General features: G+C 40.3%; 1 protein-coding gene across 5 annotated transcripts in view; it reads left to right on the top strand.

The window, feature by feature from the left end:
* The window catches only part of Smg6 (SMG6 nonsense mediated mRNA decay factor), a 222,766-nt gene that overhangs the window by 94,095 nt on the left and 111,986 nt on the right, over positions 1 to 16,685 (top strand). For all 5 annotated transcript variants that reach the window (XM_076936313.1, XM_034504241.2, XM_076936309.1 and 2 more), the window contains 2 exons: positions 13,343 to 13,459; positions 16,163 to 16,331. In XM_076936313.1, the coding sequence (XP_076792428.1) occupies positions 13,343 to 13,459; positions 16,163 to 16,331 (286 nt within the window). The remainder of the gene's footprint in view (positions 1 to 13,342; positions 13,460 to 16,162; positions 16,332 to 16,685) is intronic.

Here is a 16,685-nt window from a genome sequence, read left to right as displayed (position 1 = left end):
TTTATTTGGCAATCATATATTTTTTTTGCTCAAATTTTCATTTATTATTTAAGCTAAAAGAATTTTAGGGTCTGGAGAAATAACTCAGTGGGTAAAATGCTTGACAGGTGTGAATGAGGATCCGTGTTTCAACTCTTAAAACCCTTGTAAAAGTCAAATGTAGTGCATGTATCTATAACTGTAGCGCTGGAGAACAGAGACAGGCCTGTCGCTCCCAGAGGGCTCACTGCCTAGCAAGTATTGGCATAACCACAAGCTCCAGGTTCAGTGAGTGACCCTGTCTTAGAGAATTAGGTATAGAGTAATAGAGAAAAGACATCTGACACTGACCATGGTTTCATATATACACACTAGAAAACATATGTACATACTCTCTCTCTCTCTCTTTCTCTGTGTGTGTATGTATGTATATGTATATTTATATACATATATTTATACATCTGTATATAAATATGTATGTATATGTGTATAAGTATACACATGTATATGTGCTTATATACATAAGTATATATGTATGCTTATATACATGTGTATATTTATAAATATATATAGTCTCAAATATTATATATAAAATTTTTTGAGACAGTGTATTGTTATGTAGTATGGCTGGCCTCAAATGCACTGTGTAGCCCATGCTGCGCTGAAAGTCACAGAGTTCTGCTTGCCTCTGCCTCTTGAGTGCTGGGATTAAAGTCCAGCTTCTAGTGAGACCATTTTTCTTTGTCTTTTCATTTTTGTCCTTTGAAAGCAAGCATTTTATCTTTTGATGAAAATCCATTTAGTTTTTTGTTTGTCTTTAAGTTTAATGTTACAGATATATTGCCAAGTGCTATTCTAAAAGAGTTGCAGCTGAGCTACCAATTTTTAAAAAATGTATCTCAGTATGTGTCTGATTAATGATACAAAGATGCAATAAAAATGTACAAGCAGTTTTTATTTATGAAGAAAACAGTGCTAAGACTCCAGTTTTAATCAAGTTTTTTCTTTGACTGCCTTTTCTTGGAAAATACACATACCATTGGCTTGAGATTTGCCCTTTTGCTTGTGTTTTGAGAGTCAAGGCATGTTTGAACAGTTTACTTAGCATTTCCAGTTGGCTGTTCTTACCATCTTTCTTCCCTTTCTCACTACCTTCTCCCATGTTCTTGATGTGCATTGTACTGATCTGATGAGTCAAAGTCTTGCTGAAGGAGCTGTCTTGTTTAGTCCCTGCCCATCAGGTACAGGGTCTGTCTTCAGTGAACCTTCCCTTTACCTTATGCTTTTCCATTGTACCTGACATTGTCTTGCTTGGGCCATATGAGGATAGGATGCCTGGACATCTCCATCATCTCAGGCCCCACACCACAAAAACAATAACCAGGCAGTATTTGGACAGGGTTGCCAGACACTGCTCATTGCGAAGGTGTCCTCCAAATCTGTAAATTACCTTTTTATATATCTAAAAGTCTCTGACATCCTATAACAAATCTTTTAGGTGGTTGTTTGCCCTTTTTGTTGTTTTCTTATTTTAAACTTTTTAGTTGGAAATAATTATAGATTCATAGGACTTATTTTAAAATGTACAAAAACCTGGGCATAGTTGTAGTAGTCTAATATACACCTTTAATCCCAGCTCTGAGAAACAGTGAGACAAGCAGCACCTGTGAATTGGCAGCTACTCAAGGCTACACAGCAAGACCATTCATCTAAAACATCTAAAACACAAATCAAGGGATGGAGAGATGGCTCAGCAGTTAAGATCATTAGCTGTTGTTAAAAGAGGACCATGATTTAATTCCCAGCATCCATGTGCTAACTCATACCCACTCCCAGTCCCAGGGGCTCTTCCTCCCTCTTCTGGCCTCTAAGGGTTATGCATGTTGGTGGTTTATAGGCATTCAGGCAGCATACCCATATACATAAAATAAAATTTAAAAAACAAGAGAAAACATACAAAAGCTAAGTATGATTGTGTACGCCTTTGATATCAGCTTTTAGAAGACAGAGGCAGGTGAATTTGGGTGAGTTTAAGGCCAGCCAAGCTGCATAGTGAGACCCGTGTCCCACTATACAATAAGATAAACAGAACAAGAACAACAAAAAGAAAACCTACAAAGAGACCCTGTGTACCAATCACCACTTGTCCCATTGTGACCTAAGTAACAAGTACATATCGAGACAGGGTTTCTCTGTGTAGCCCTGGCTGTCCTGGAACTCACTCTGTAGACCAGGCTGGCTTCAAACTCAGAAATCTGCCTGCCTCTACCTCCCAGGTGCTGGGATTAAAGGTGTGTGCCACCACTGCCAGGCACAGTCTGCAACTTTTACCTAGCTTGCACTTAAGTTTTCACTCATTTGTGTTTATGTGCATACAGGCACATGAGTATATGTATGTGTAGTTTTCTGTGGTTTATCACAATTATAGTTTCATGAACTACTCCAAAACTAATGTGAAAAACTGTTCTATAATTATAAGATCTCCTTCATTGTTTTTGTTTAGAATTTTCCTCTTTCTTCTGCCCCTAAATATTAACTCTTTACAACCATGAATCTGTTTTTTATCCCAATAATTACATTATTTTAATAGTATATAAATTGAATTACATAATGTATAGCCATTTTAATTTTTTTTTTTTTTTAAGGCAAGGCCGTTGGTAGCACAGGCTGGCCTTGAGCTTGCTATGTGTCTGAGGATAACATTGAACTTTTACTCTTCCTGCCTTCACTTCCTAGGTGCTGGGATTACAGGCATGTGCCACCTCACACTCAGTTCTAGTGTGTAACCTTTTCAAGTTGGATCTATCACTCAGCTTGATTTCCTGAAGGTCTGCCCATCACACTACATATATCACCTTCTTATTTCTTTTTATCGCTAAGCGTATTTGGGGGCATGAATGTTACACAGTTTCTTGAACTCTTCACCTGTACAGGAACATTTGGGTTATTTCCAGTTAGGCTGTTATGAATAAAACGTGTTATAAACATTTGTATACAAGTGTTCATTTCTCTAGGTAAAGCCCAGGAGTTGAATCACTAGGTATTATATTATAAGGACTATTTTAGAAGAAACTGCCCAACCATTTTTGAGAATAGTAGCATAATTTCTTTTATATTCTTATCCATAACATATTCTCAGCATTTAACAGTTCGGTAGTATTATTCTGTTTATTATTTTAACCATTTCAATAAATGTAATATCTCATTTTGTTTTCATTTCCCTAATGTCCAAGATTGAACATGTTTTCATGTGCTTATTTAGTAGGCAGTGCCTACTCATGTAATTTGTTCATTTTATAATGCACTATTTGTTTTCTTTTTATGTTTTGTAAGTTCTTTATATAGTCCAGGTATTTCCTAGTCTAGTGGTAGGTGTTTGATAGATGATATAGTTTGTAAATTCCTAATTTTTCTCTATAACTTGCCATTTTATTTTCTTCATAGGGCTTTTTGTAGAGCAACAGGCTTCATTTCTTATGTATCTTTTATTTTTATATGTATGTGTATGGTTGTGTAAGCTTATGCACCCCACATACATGGAGAATCTTGTGGAGAAGAGGGCATCAGATCCCCTGGAATTGGAGTCACTGACAGTTGTAAGCTGCCATGCGAATGCTGGAAACTGAGCCAGGGTTTTCTGGAAATTCAGAAAGTGCTCTTAATCGATGAGTCACCCCTCCAGCACCATAGTAGTAGTAATCGTCTTCTTCTTCTTCCTCTTCCTCCTCATTTATTTTTATGTATATGAATGTTTTGCCTGCATGTTTGTCTATTTGTCTGTGTAGTATACATGTGCCTGGTGCCCAAAGAAGCCAGAAGAGGTTGTCACATCCCCTGAAACTGAGTTATAGACTGTTGTGAACTGCCACATTGATGTAAACCAAACATGAGTTCCCTGCAAAAGCAGTTCTCTTAACCTAGTTAGTTAGTCAGTTAGTTATCATTTTTTGAGACAAGGTTTCTCTGTGTAGCCCAGGTTGTCCTAGAACTCAGAGATCCACATGCTTCCACCTCCCAAGTGCTAGGATTAAAGGCTTGTGCCACCATGTCTGGCAAGGATTTTACTTTTATATGCCAAGTCTATTAGCTGTTCCTCTTCTAGATTGGGGCTTTAACATTAAAGTCTTAGAAATCTGCCTTTAATCCCAGCACTCAAGTGGGAGAGGCAAGGTTTTATGATTTTTCACTTAGTCTATGGAAGTCTTGAGGTATTTGTGTGACATATAAAATTATGTTAAGCCTCTTTGGGTGGGGCAATATATATGAATATTTAATTGGTTCAACACCATTTCTTGAAAGACTTTCTACCAGTCATGGTGGCCCACACCTTTAATCTCAGCACTTAGGAGGCAGAGAAGCAGTAGGACCTGTTATAAGTTTCTGGCCAGTCAAGACTATATAGTGAGACCTTATTTTAAAAAAAAAAAAAAATGGAGAAGGAAGAGGAGGAAAAAGATGAGAAGGAGAAAGAAAAAGACAAGCTGGAGAATGGCTCCATGCTTGAGCACTTACTGCTCTTCCAGAGTAGGAGACTCTTCTCCGAGCCTCCAAGGCACCTGGCAAGAACACAGTGCGCAGACAGACATGCATGCAAAAAAACTATATTTATTAACTAAACAAATCTTAAAAAATAAATTCTAAAGGAAAAAAAGAAATATATTTTTAAAAAGATGGAGGAGGAAGAGCAGGACAGGAATAGAAAAAAAAAAAACAACAATTATATTTCCTTTGAGGTGGCACCAGCTGCCACTCCTCTTCCCTCTTGATTTGCTCTGAAACTTTTTTGCCCTTTTGGACCATTTTTCTTTACATACAATGATTAGAATAAGCTTCTCTGCTTATCTTTGTTTACAGAAATGTTTCACAAGGTTTTTTGTTTGGTTGGTTGGTTTGGGGGGGTGGCAAAGAGGGTGAAAGGATCTCAGTATATATCTCTGTCTGGCTTGGAACTTGCTGGTCTAGACTGGCTTTGAACTCACACAGATCTGCTTGCCTCTCCCTCTTGAGTGCTGGAATTAAAAGCATGAGGGTTTTGTTTGTTTGTTTGTTTGTTTGTTTTTGTTTTTCCGCAAATTGACGTAAATCTCTCCTGTGTTATGGAGATCATCTCTGACTGCTTCTCATCAGCACTTTGTGGCTTTTGGCCTAAAGACTGCACACATTTCTTTGGAGTTACATTTTATTTTATTTTAAATGGCATTGTCTTTAAATTTCCACATCTTAGGGCTTTTATATAGAATTGCAGTTGGAGTGGTCTGAGGTTTTTGTGTACAAGGTAAGGAGAGAAACACAGCTGAAGTGGGGTATTTGACTCACAGACCTTTAAAAACCAGATATAGACCTAGATGGTGGTGACACTTTAATCTTCAGCATTCTAGAGGCAGAGGCAGGCAGATCTCTGAATTCGAGGACAGCCAGGACTACCCAGAGAAACCCTGACTTGAAAAACCAAAAGAAAAAAAGAAGAAAAGAAACGCAGATATGGGAGCAGTATGGGCAACAAAAACTCGGTTTGAAGTCCCAGCTCTGATGTCACTAGCTATAGACATGTCATTTGGACCCATTTCTTTAGATGTCAAAACAGGAGTGATACCTCCCATACAAATGCTCAGTAATGTTTTGAGATAATATATTTACATTCTGTGCATCTTAGATCTCACCATGTCTTAGACGTTGTGACAACAGACCTTATATGTCATAGATGTCACACGTAGCTGTGGTAGAATCATACTGTGCATAGTTAAGCCCACAGGTGAGACAGGCATGTATCTACTTGAGATGAACAGTACAATTCTTGAGCTTCCTCATGGTTCTGATTGTCAAGGGTGTAATAATTTAATGTAGCTTTGTCCTGAAGGAACTTATAATCTCATTGGTGAAACATGCCACATACATAAAATACTAGGGTAAGGTATTGCCTGTTAATGTTCCAAATCCATAGGAAACAGTGCATCAGAGAACATTCTCTTCCAGGTTTTTTTGCCCTTTTGTATTATGTGCATTGAGCAGCTTCTGGGTGTTGTTGATAGAGAATGTGTGAGGGTAAAGGGGGCTATATAGAGACTTAGGAGAAAGGAGTCATATGGGGATATGTAATTAATTTTTATACTTTCCCCAGTAAACCACCGACCCTTTTTATGATGTCATGAGGGATTCCTTAATTTTGCAGCTGCTTCCTGATTACGTCAGAGAGGAACCTCTCACCCCACAGCCTAGAGCTGTACTCCTCCAAGAATTGGAAACAAATGAAGTGCTGAATATCTAATAGCTTCCACAGGGATAGCCAGTTCAGGCCTACTCCAGCAACTCTTCCCCAAGTATTTCTGACCCCCTGAAGTGTCTTTGTTCTGGGAAGACAGGATTTGGCCTAAAGCCAAATATGTGTGTTTGGCAGGGAGGTGGTGGCTAGGGACTTCTTGAGACACACTACTTCCCTGTCTCCAGGTGTTCTGCAATCCTGGGTCTCTGCCCCTTTTCTGCATCTCCTTTAATGGGGGTTATCTTTCTTGAGTAGTCCAGACATTCTAGAACTAGAAGACAGCCCCCTGTCCCAGTAGTCACCACTTTCTTGCCCTCCCCACATCATTTTGTTTTCACTTTCTTCCACTCTCCTTCTAGAGGACTTTTCACACTTGCATATGTCACTTATTTGGTGTTATAAGGGTTATGAAATGTTCTTTATATAAATTTTCTTTATTGGTGTTTTTAGAGACAGTGTCTCTTGGAGCTTTTGAGCCTGGGTTGGCTCATGTAGCAGACATGTACCTGAAATTCCTGATCCCATTGCCTCAGCCTCCCAAGTGCTGGCATTATAATCATGTTCTACTATGCTCTGCCCACAGAATGATACGCTTTCTTTTAATTCAAAGGCATTGGTGCTCTGTTAGCTTTTTCTAACTGCCCCCTCCCCCATTACCCTTTTCTGGCTTCCCTAATCTATTGTATTGTTCCTAGGTTAGTGATGTGGGTATGACTGTGTCTGGGATTGAACCCAGGACCTCACTTACGGTTGGCAACTAGTCCTCTACTGAGCCATTATACTTTCACCCTTAACTAGATCAATCTTCACAAAATAGCCAATGTAGCTTCATTCATGAATCTTAAGTGAGTGCTCTCTTTCTGTCTGTTGAGGTCAAGTCTCTTTCAGCATTGCAGGCCCTGTATTTTTTTGGCTCTTGTTATGCTGTAGGCAGACTTCATTGAGTGTTTTGTGCACTCTAACCTGCATCCCTGGCTTAATGTGCACAGTCCCTCCTGTGTCAGCCATTTCTTTCAGTGTTCATATCTTACAGTTCAACATAGGAATGGTCTCTTCCATCAAATTTTTGATAGATGGTAGATGAAACTATTTTCATTTCTTTTCAGAGACAAAAGGCGTCTATTTCCCTGCTCCCCTCTGAGTTGTTTTCCTCATTAGATTATCACTTTCCCATGGGCAGAATCCTGTTTAAATTTGTTTCCTCCAATTGCACACCTAGATAAGTATTTTTTCAAATAATGGGAGAGGTCATTTTGATAGGAAGTTTAAATGCTCTTTCCCCTACAGCTACTACTTTGAAAAGAACTTTTACAAAAAAGAAAATGAAGACAGCACTGCCTGAGACAGTTTTATAGTTTTGGAAGACCCAACTGAAGCATCAGGTGTTTTGATGAAAGCTCATCAGGAGGACATTTTCCCTGTCCTTCTGTCTGACCTCTTGACTGTACCCTGTTTGCGGGATGTGTCACAGCTTGCCTTAGACTCTGTTAATCGAACTCCTCCACCATTGTGCATAGTATGTTGCTTGGGTCTGTCAGTGTTCCATTCTTCTGACTCATTCATTCCATACTTAGAGAATAAAAAATGCCCAAGGGTAAGAGCATCTCTGCTTTTGATCTGAGATCTTACTACCTCCTTCTACCTCCAGCCAGCCACTGTCACGGGAACTCTGCAGCTCAAGCAACAGCAGAGAGACACTCTCACTGCCCACTTCCTGTAGACAGGGAGGTTTGGGTGGGCTGCACAGGAACTATGCCAGCTCTTCATCTAACTGGTGACTGACTCATGAGAGAAACAGCCTGATATCTGAAAGATACAAAAGAGCCAACAAATTGCCTCCAGGTGGTGCTAGTTTGGAGGTGGCTAGCCATTCATTTTCTCTGAGAGTAGATGGGGGGAATCAGTGAAGAGGTGGTCGGCTGCATTTTTTCTTTAGTTATTAGTAATGCAGCCAATGAGATAGTTGCTTGTCTGTGATAGAATGGGTGGTGAATCCAGTATCCTCTGAATCCTTCCCACTGCTTTCAGGGTAGCAGACTTACATATCACTCACCCTGAGCCAGTCTTTCATTACTGTTCTCATCCTCTTGCCAAGAACTGGCTGTGTGTACTAAGAGAATTCTGCTGGTTTCACTGTTGGCAGGCTTTTTCTATGACCAGCCAAACCCCATCTAACTACTAGGGTTTTCTCCAAATCTCTCCCTTACAAAGACTTGGTACTTTCTCCCAGGAGTTTATCAAAACCAGTGATTCTGAGTCACTGTCTCTTGGCTGGGCTTACAGGTCCAAGCAGGTGGGCCTGCCTATATTCTGCTTCCTCCTATTCCCTCCCGACCTCTCCTGCCTCACTCCCATTTCCTGCAGGAGGATGCTTTGCCATCCTGGAGCCATCAGGCACAGCTTTGCTTTGGCAGCACCATTGCACACACACACACACACACACACACACACTGGTGGGAGAGGGGACGTGTTTATCACTTTTCCTGGAGATTATCTGTTTAAGCACTTCTCTGACAGTTACAATAACAAGGGCAGTGTGTTGTGTTTCCAGCAGAAGGACACTTGCTGTTGAAAGATGTATAGCACTAATTAGAAATACATAACATCCGGCCACATGGCAGCCTTCTCCCGGCCGCCCCATTTCCTGATTTCATACAACTTTGACGACAGTTGGTTTATGTTTTCCATGAATATGTTCTCAAAAAAATGAGAAAGTCTCCCTGTTACATAGGAGCAAGAAGAACATTTGTGCCTGAGCAGGTATTTGGCCACAGGAACACTGGGAAGTATGGTCACTTGCCCACTTGTAGGAGGGAGCAAAACCAATTTTAGACCTCAGCGGACTTTCTTGGTAAGAAATATTTCCGGCTGACATCCCTAGCCAAAACCATCCCCCTAAATCCTTAAGAAAGCCTGCTTTTGGAAAGAAGGGGAAAGGCTATTTCACAATGTTAATGAGTTCCTCAGCTCATGTCAGCCTCTGTTACCTGACACAAAGCCAGGGGAACCATGCAAATATCAAGGCAAACAATGCCTTTTCCTCCCCACCCACATCACTTGCTGGCCTGAGCCAGCACAATTTCAGATATGCATACATACATACATACATGCATGCATGCATATATACATACATACATACATACATACATATTCATTAGACTAGACCCAGGTTCCTAAATCTAGTCCTAAAGTAGGTGGGCTCTGGACTCTCTAGATGTTATTTTCCTACCCACTTTCATAAGTGAATAATCTCAGGGAGTGGTATCTTAACATTTCTAGTTCATAGAAGCCTGTATGAGACCAAGAACATCCTCAGTATACTACACACTCAGTACATTTTTTTCACTTGAAATTTATGGGGTCCATGGTTATCATAGTTACTTGAGTAAATGGTAATTTTATTCAACCTACTAAAAGATTCTTTAGTTACAAAAACCACAATTTATTTGTAACTATGTTCTCTACTAAATTTAGCATATCAAAGATGCTCAGTATGTGCTTGTCATATGACCAAGCCATGGACACAGACCTTTTGTTAAGGGTTGCCAGACAGCAAGGTCAGTCTAGGGATTCTTGGATAGCTTGGGATATGTCCACCTGCTTAGTCAGGGGAAAATGCCCCTCATTTGTGCTTTTTCTTCAGCTAGACCACCCACACAACCAGGCAGTGTGCTCTGGAGCCTTTGCCTAAGAGAGCATGGTGATAGAGAGGTTAAAATAGCCATGCAAGGCAGCTGCAAAACTGCCTTCAGGCTGTTGTGAAGTTCTACATCAGAGGTACCTGTTTTTATCGAGGTTCCATACCTGGTAGCAGTATCCAAGCCAGACTCTTGAGAAGCCACAGATATTGTTGCTTTTTAAGCAGTTCATTTGTCTTGTTGTACCCTAGCTCCCACCCTGAACTCTGAAAAATAATGTAACTGTTTATCATAAAACTTAAGATGAGCTTGGAGAAAGTCATCTCCCGCTGGCAGTTCTGTTTCTATGGAGAATAAACTATATACCTGGTTTTGTGGAACAAAGACTTCTTCATCCATCTCTGTAGCATTTGCAGGTGATTTCTGCCTAAGATGTCCAGTTGATCAGTGGATGTTAATTTGATAAAGTGTTTCAGCTACCAGAATGTGGCTTCTACTCATCCTCCCATCTTCCTCTATCCTGGCCTTATTCCTTCACTCTGAGTTTTGTTGCTTAGTAAAGGCACACTGCTGGTAGTGGCCTGCAGAAACCCATACTGAGGTAGAATGGAATGAACAGTGCTGCTGCCTATGGCTTAGGGAGCAGGGAGACACTGCAGCTTTTCTTGGGATGAGTTACAGGTCTTCCCTGCTCTGCTCATATCCTTCCTCTTCTTGATGCTTACATGCTTGTTTTGTCTCTTTAAAAAAAAAAAAAATATCGTGTGTGTGTGTGTGTGTGTGTGTGTGTGTGTGTGTGTTTGCAGGCACAAGCCCATGGGTGCATATACTGTATTGCAGGTGTTGGAGTCAGAGAACAACTTTTCACACTCAATTCCCTATTTCCACTATGTGGATTCCAAGAACTCAAGTTGTACGGCTTAGTGGCAAGTGCCCCTACTCACTGAGCCCTCTCACCTACCCTCTTGTTTCCTATCTCTTTAAACGGAGGTTTATCTTAGCATAAGACTGGGAGTGATAATTTATTCTAATCTCATGGATTGTTATCACTTCCTTACTGCCTGCTACAGTTGTGTTGTAAAGGGGGACATTTGGGACCATTGGGCATCTGGAAGGATGATGGAAAAACCACAATTGAAGGATTGCTCCCCTTATGCTATTCATATATTGAGCCCTTCTGAGCAGCAGCTGGTTTCTCAGAAATCTAGAACTTTGAAGGTGCTTTGGGCTAGGCATTGTGTTCTCCAGTCATTCTTGCTCCTGTAGTGAAGACTTAGGAATAGCTGTGGTTGTTCAGTATCTCCTGGAGTAACTTGTTTAGGTCCTTGGCAAACTAGTAAGCTGACAGGTCAAAATGCAGGCAGAGCAGAGATCAAATGTGTGGATAATTTTTACCACTTGGAGATTGAGTTTCCCCTTATTACTGAGGGGATTATCAGATTAGCTACTTGCCAAAGCTGGTGAGTTTGACCCCTGTGTCCATCTTCCTGTGTGTGTTGGGTGTCTCCCCCTCTGAGGCTGAAACTAGACTACCACTTCTGGCATGTTGTTATTGCCTTCAAAACTGGATGAAACGGCAGTTGACGAGATCACTGATAGCATGTAGGTAAAGGCAGGGATGTGGGAGTATTATGAAGGTCTCACCAAAGACTTACTCTGCCCATCAACAGAGTGGTTCCTCTCAGTGACCTAAAACTAGGAGGAAGTTAAAGCCAGGATATAAGAGTGAAAAACCAGGGTGCTGGCATTAGAAGTCAGATTTACTTTTTTAACCCTGGGTAGAGGGGGCGGGGAGGCTAACAGTGATTTGATATATTATGTAATAAGCATTGTTTCTACAAAATAATTCATTTGGCAAAAATAAGTTAATGTGGTTTTGTGTCTCATGTATGCTGTCTTAGGATGAGGAATATAGAGGGCCTAGGCCTGAAACCAAAGTTGGTGATCTAAGAAGATAAGTTGTAAATCTGTTGTTGATTGTGTTCCTGCTAATGAAGTAAGGTTTTGGTACTATAGCTTTACATTATCAATAGCTAACTAAAGCAGAGACTCTATAGCTCCTGTTTATTTTGTGCACTTTGAGGTAATGGGGTCTAGGAAAGTGATGTGATGAAGAATTTATACAGGTGGGGAGGAATCATTTCTCATCAGTGGTATAGCTTAGGGTGAACTACTCATGCTCCACTAAATAATAACCCACACCCATGCTCATACTAGCAACTTTTATTCATCTTGGTGGGTCACTGGGAAAAAAAAAGAGGGTAGAGTGAGGAGGTACATATGTTCTAAATATATTCATATATGAAGTTACCAAAGAAGAAATAATGTTTTTTAAAGAAATGAAAGGGGCTGAAGTCTGGGTTTGGGTCCCAGCACCTACATGGAGGCTCACAGTGTCTGTGACTCCCAGAGGGCCTGACTCCCTGTCTGGCATCCTGAAACCTTAGTCATGCACATCGTCTACATATTTATATGCAAGTGGCACATACAGAAAATAAAAATTAAGAAATCTTTAAAGCAAAGAAAAACTAAAAAAAATAAAAGATATGAAAATAAGAGGGGGACATTTTGGGAACTGTAAGGGGTTCAGAGGTGCTGGTAAGGGTTAGAAGAGGTTAAAGAGTGAATATACTCAAACTACATTGTATACATGTTTAAATTATCAATGAATTAAAATATTTTTAAAAATAAAATTTAAAACAGGATACAATTGAATTAGTTATGTAAGATTTCACCTTTTTCAATGATCTAACCTTGAACATTCTAGAAAAGAAAGTGTCTTTGTGGTATTTCCTTCTTACATACACTCTGTTAGAAATTTCTCACATTGTGTACTCAAGAAGAACCCAGGGGTTGGAGAGGTAGCTCAGTGGTTAAGAGCACTGGCTGCTCTTCCCGAGGACATGAGTTCAATTCCCAGCAACCACATGGCAGTTCACAGCTGTCTATAACTGTCCAGTTCTGACATATCTGACACCATCACACCATTGTATATAAAACTAAATTATATGTGTGTGTATGTATATATGTATATGTGTGTATATATGTATATGTACACACACATATATGTATATATATACACATACATACATACATTCATACATACATACATACATACATACATACATACAAAGAGCCTAAAATTGAATTGTGTTAATTTTTAAGTTTATGTAATGAGTGGTGCATTTTTAATTAAAAATAATAAATTAAAATTTTAAAATATTTACTTACATAGGGGATCTTGTGATGTTTATTAGGCACTCTTCTGTGTGCAGGGCATGCTGGTAAGTGCTCCATATATAATACAAAGTCATATAAATCTACTTCAAGAGAGCTTACTACCACAACCTGTCGTTTTAGAGAAAGAAAAGAAAGCTGAGCACTGTGGTCAAGGATCCCCTCCATAGGGCAGCAGAGTGGCACTTGGTCCCTAGGGTGTGATGGAGTTTCCTTTGCTTCTTTGCAGACTGCTTCTCAGAGGAGTGTCGTTCTGTGATCCAGGAACAAGCTGCATCCTTGGGCTTGGCAATGTTTTCTCTACTGGTTCAGCGCTGCACATGCTTACTTAAGGACTCTGCCAAAGGTAAGCAGGAGAGCCCCTGGCCACTGGGTTTTCTGGTTGCCTAGCCCTGTCCAAATGAACTGTAGAGTGCTGGGGTCCAGTCTTCTCCCAGCTCTCTGGTCTTCTTCCTTCCAGCATGTCCTTTTCTCTTTTGTTACATTAGCCAACCCATTTATGCCTGTAGTCTGGGCCTCTCAGGTTCTCTTTCTTCTTTATGGCTCTCATCTTCCCTTTTTTACTTTAGAAGTTAGGAATTTCATCGTGCCTGTGGGCTATTATGTGAGATCTTTGTTTGTTTATTGGCTTTGTTTTCATTCATTCATTTATAAGCAGGGTCTCTCTTAATGTGTAATCCTTGTTGACCTGGAACTCTCTCTATAGACCAGGCTGGCCTCAAACTCACAGATCTTTCTGCCTCTGCTTCCCTGGTGCTGGAATTAAAGGCATGCGCCACCACAGCTGGCTTTTTATGTATTCTTTTTTCTTTAAAAAGACCTGGAGAGGGACTGGAGAAATGGCTCAGTGGTTAAGAACACTGGCTGCTCTTTCAGAGGACCCAGATTTGATTCCCAACACCCACATATTAACTAAAAACCATCAGTAACTCAAATTGCAGGAGATCTGATGCTGTCTTCTGCCCTCTGAAGACCAGGAATGCAAGTGGTACACAGACATATATGCAGGAAAAACACCTACACACATTACATATACAAACAAATAAAAAGATCTGAAGACTACATAATGGGTCTTCCCTTTCATTTTCCTATCTCCCCAGTGCAAGAGACTGAACAAGTTTCTTTATGTTTTCATAATTTTATGTTTTAATGCTTTTATATTTCTGTCTTTTTGGTATGTGGTAGCTGCTATACCCACCGTGGGCTAGCTATCTTGAGCTCACTGAACTAAGCAGGTGCTACTAGCCCTTGCCTTGAGGTATTATGCCAAATCCTTTATATTTTACCCTAGAATTCTACCTTAGATCATTGCAGCCAGGAAAGGTGGGAGTAAGGTCATACCTTCCTCTTGCTTTCTGTATCAGTATTGGCAAGCAGCAAGACTCTTCTTTCTGTTGTCCCATTACACCATTGTTGTAAATGCCTCCTGCTTCTAGAGTTGCCTTTTATTCAATGGTAGGAACAATTTATTTTGAAACAATTTCACATTTACAAAATAATTGAGTTTAGTGGCTTATGACCATAAACCCAGTGACTCAGGAATTCTTAAGAATTCCTGATCACTCTTGACTATATATAGAGGGAGTTTGAGATCAGACTGGACTTACATGATACCCTCAAAAAAAAAAAAAAAAAAACCAAAAATAGGGCCAGCAATATGGCTTGGTAGATCACAGAGTAATTATTATACAGAGTAATAATACAATTTAAGTGGATAATTCAAAACACTTTTATATATGCTTTTTCTAGACTCCCAGGTAGTTAATATTTTACCATGTCTTTAAACATGCACGTACATGTACGCTTATTGTTTTTGTTCTGAACCATTTGATCTTAAGCTGCAAGCATGATGGCCCTTTGGCTCTAAATACTTGACTTTGTATTTCTTCACACTAAGGACAATATCTTAACAGTTACCAGAATCTGGGGGCTAAGGATGTATTCAGTGGTGGAGTACTTGCCTAGCATTTACAAGCCCTAGGTTATATCCTATATGCTAGGTTATAAATAAACAAATAAGGACAGTTGCCAAAAGCAGGGAATCTGGGCTAGAGCAATGGCGCAGTGGCTAAGAGCAATTATTATTATTATTATTATTATTATTATTATTATTATTATTCTCGCAGAGAACTTAAGTTTTGTTCCCAGCACTCACATTGCTCATAACTGCCTATAACTCCATCTCCAGGGCATCCAGATGTCCTTCTGGCTTCTAAGGGCACCTGCACTCATGTGTAGATGCCCACCTATAGATACATACAAGTACACATAATTAAAAATAAAATCAATTTTAAAAACAAAAATAGAAAATCAGTGTTGATATAGTACTATTATTGAGTATATAGGATGTATTCAGTTTGTACTTATTTTCCCGATAATGTTCTTTGTTAAGAAAGAGGCATTTAAAGTCACTCTGTAACCCAGTCTGACTTCAGGCTCAAAATTCTCCTGGCTCAGCCTCCTGAATACTAGAATGACAGGTATGTGCTACCATGCCCAACTCTGACAATATTCTTTGGGATGCAGACTGAGGGGTGGGGGGTGGGTGAGGGGGTTTCTGCCTTAGGTTCTAATCCAGGATCACACACTGCATTTAAAGCTGTATCTCTTTAGTCTCCTTCAACCTATATCCATTTGTCCTTCATAACCTTGACATTGTTAAAATACAAGCCATTTATTTTGTAAAATGTTCCACAGTTTGGGTTTTTCTGATGTTTCCTTCTGATTAAGTTCAAGTTTTGCAGTTGTGGCAGAAACTCTGATGCCATCTTGGTGCTCTGCTAAAGGGATTCTGGAAAAACAGTGCTCTGGAGGCCAGAGTGGAGACTTATACTGGACCCCAGGTGAAGCAGAAGCATGTGTCTCCAGGAGACACCCAGCTTACTGGCTCTTTCTTTGTCCCAGAGGTGCTGGTGTACATCCTCACTTTTGAGTCCTGCTCTCCTCTGAGCTTACTGTACTCTCCCTATGCTAAGGGTTTGCTGCTCACCCAGAATGCTAGGCTTCACTCAGCACACACAGGCCCAGTTCTCATGTGTTACCTCTGCAGCTCAGCTGTCCTCTCCTGAGGACCAAGAAGACCAAGATGACATCAAGGTATCTTCCTTTGTCCCGGACCTGAAGGAGCTGCTCCCCAGTGTGAAAGTCTGGTCAGATTGGATGCTTGGCTACCCAGACACCTGGAATCCTCCACCCACATCTTTGGATCTGCCCTTGCAGTAAGTTGGCTTGCCTGTTCTTCCACACTGTGACAGTGGTTCATAGTGTTCCTACCCACCTCCCACCACCACACACCCCTCCATGCCTAGTCCCAAGTTACTGTCTGCTTCCTTTACATCATTATATCTTCCTTCTTTCATCCCCATCTGAAGCTTGATTTTGCCATTCCCTTATCACCTGTCTTGTCCCTTGTGTTGTATGTTATTTTAGCCTGTTGTCTAGTCCTTTCCTGTACCTTGGCCTCTCCCCTTTTCTCTTGCTCTACAACTGTGTCTTGTTGTTTGTCCTTGTTGTTACTTTCACCCTCACTTCATTCTGTTCATTTTGTTGATGTTCATACTGCGGATGTATGT

The sequence above is a fragment of the Arvicanthis niloticus genome, chromosome 6 (assembly GCF_011762505.2).
Source record: "Arvicanthis niloticus isolate mArvNil1 chromosome 6, mArvNil1.pat.X, whole genome shotgun sequence".
NCBI lineage: Eukaryota > Metazoa > Chordata > Mammalia > Rodentia > Muridae > Arvicanthis > Arvicanthis niloticus.
Note: the sequence above shows the minus strand (reverse complement) of the source record. Positions and strands in the feature narration are given on the sequence as shown.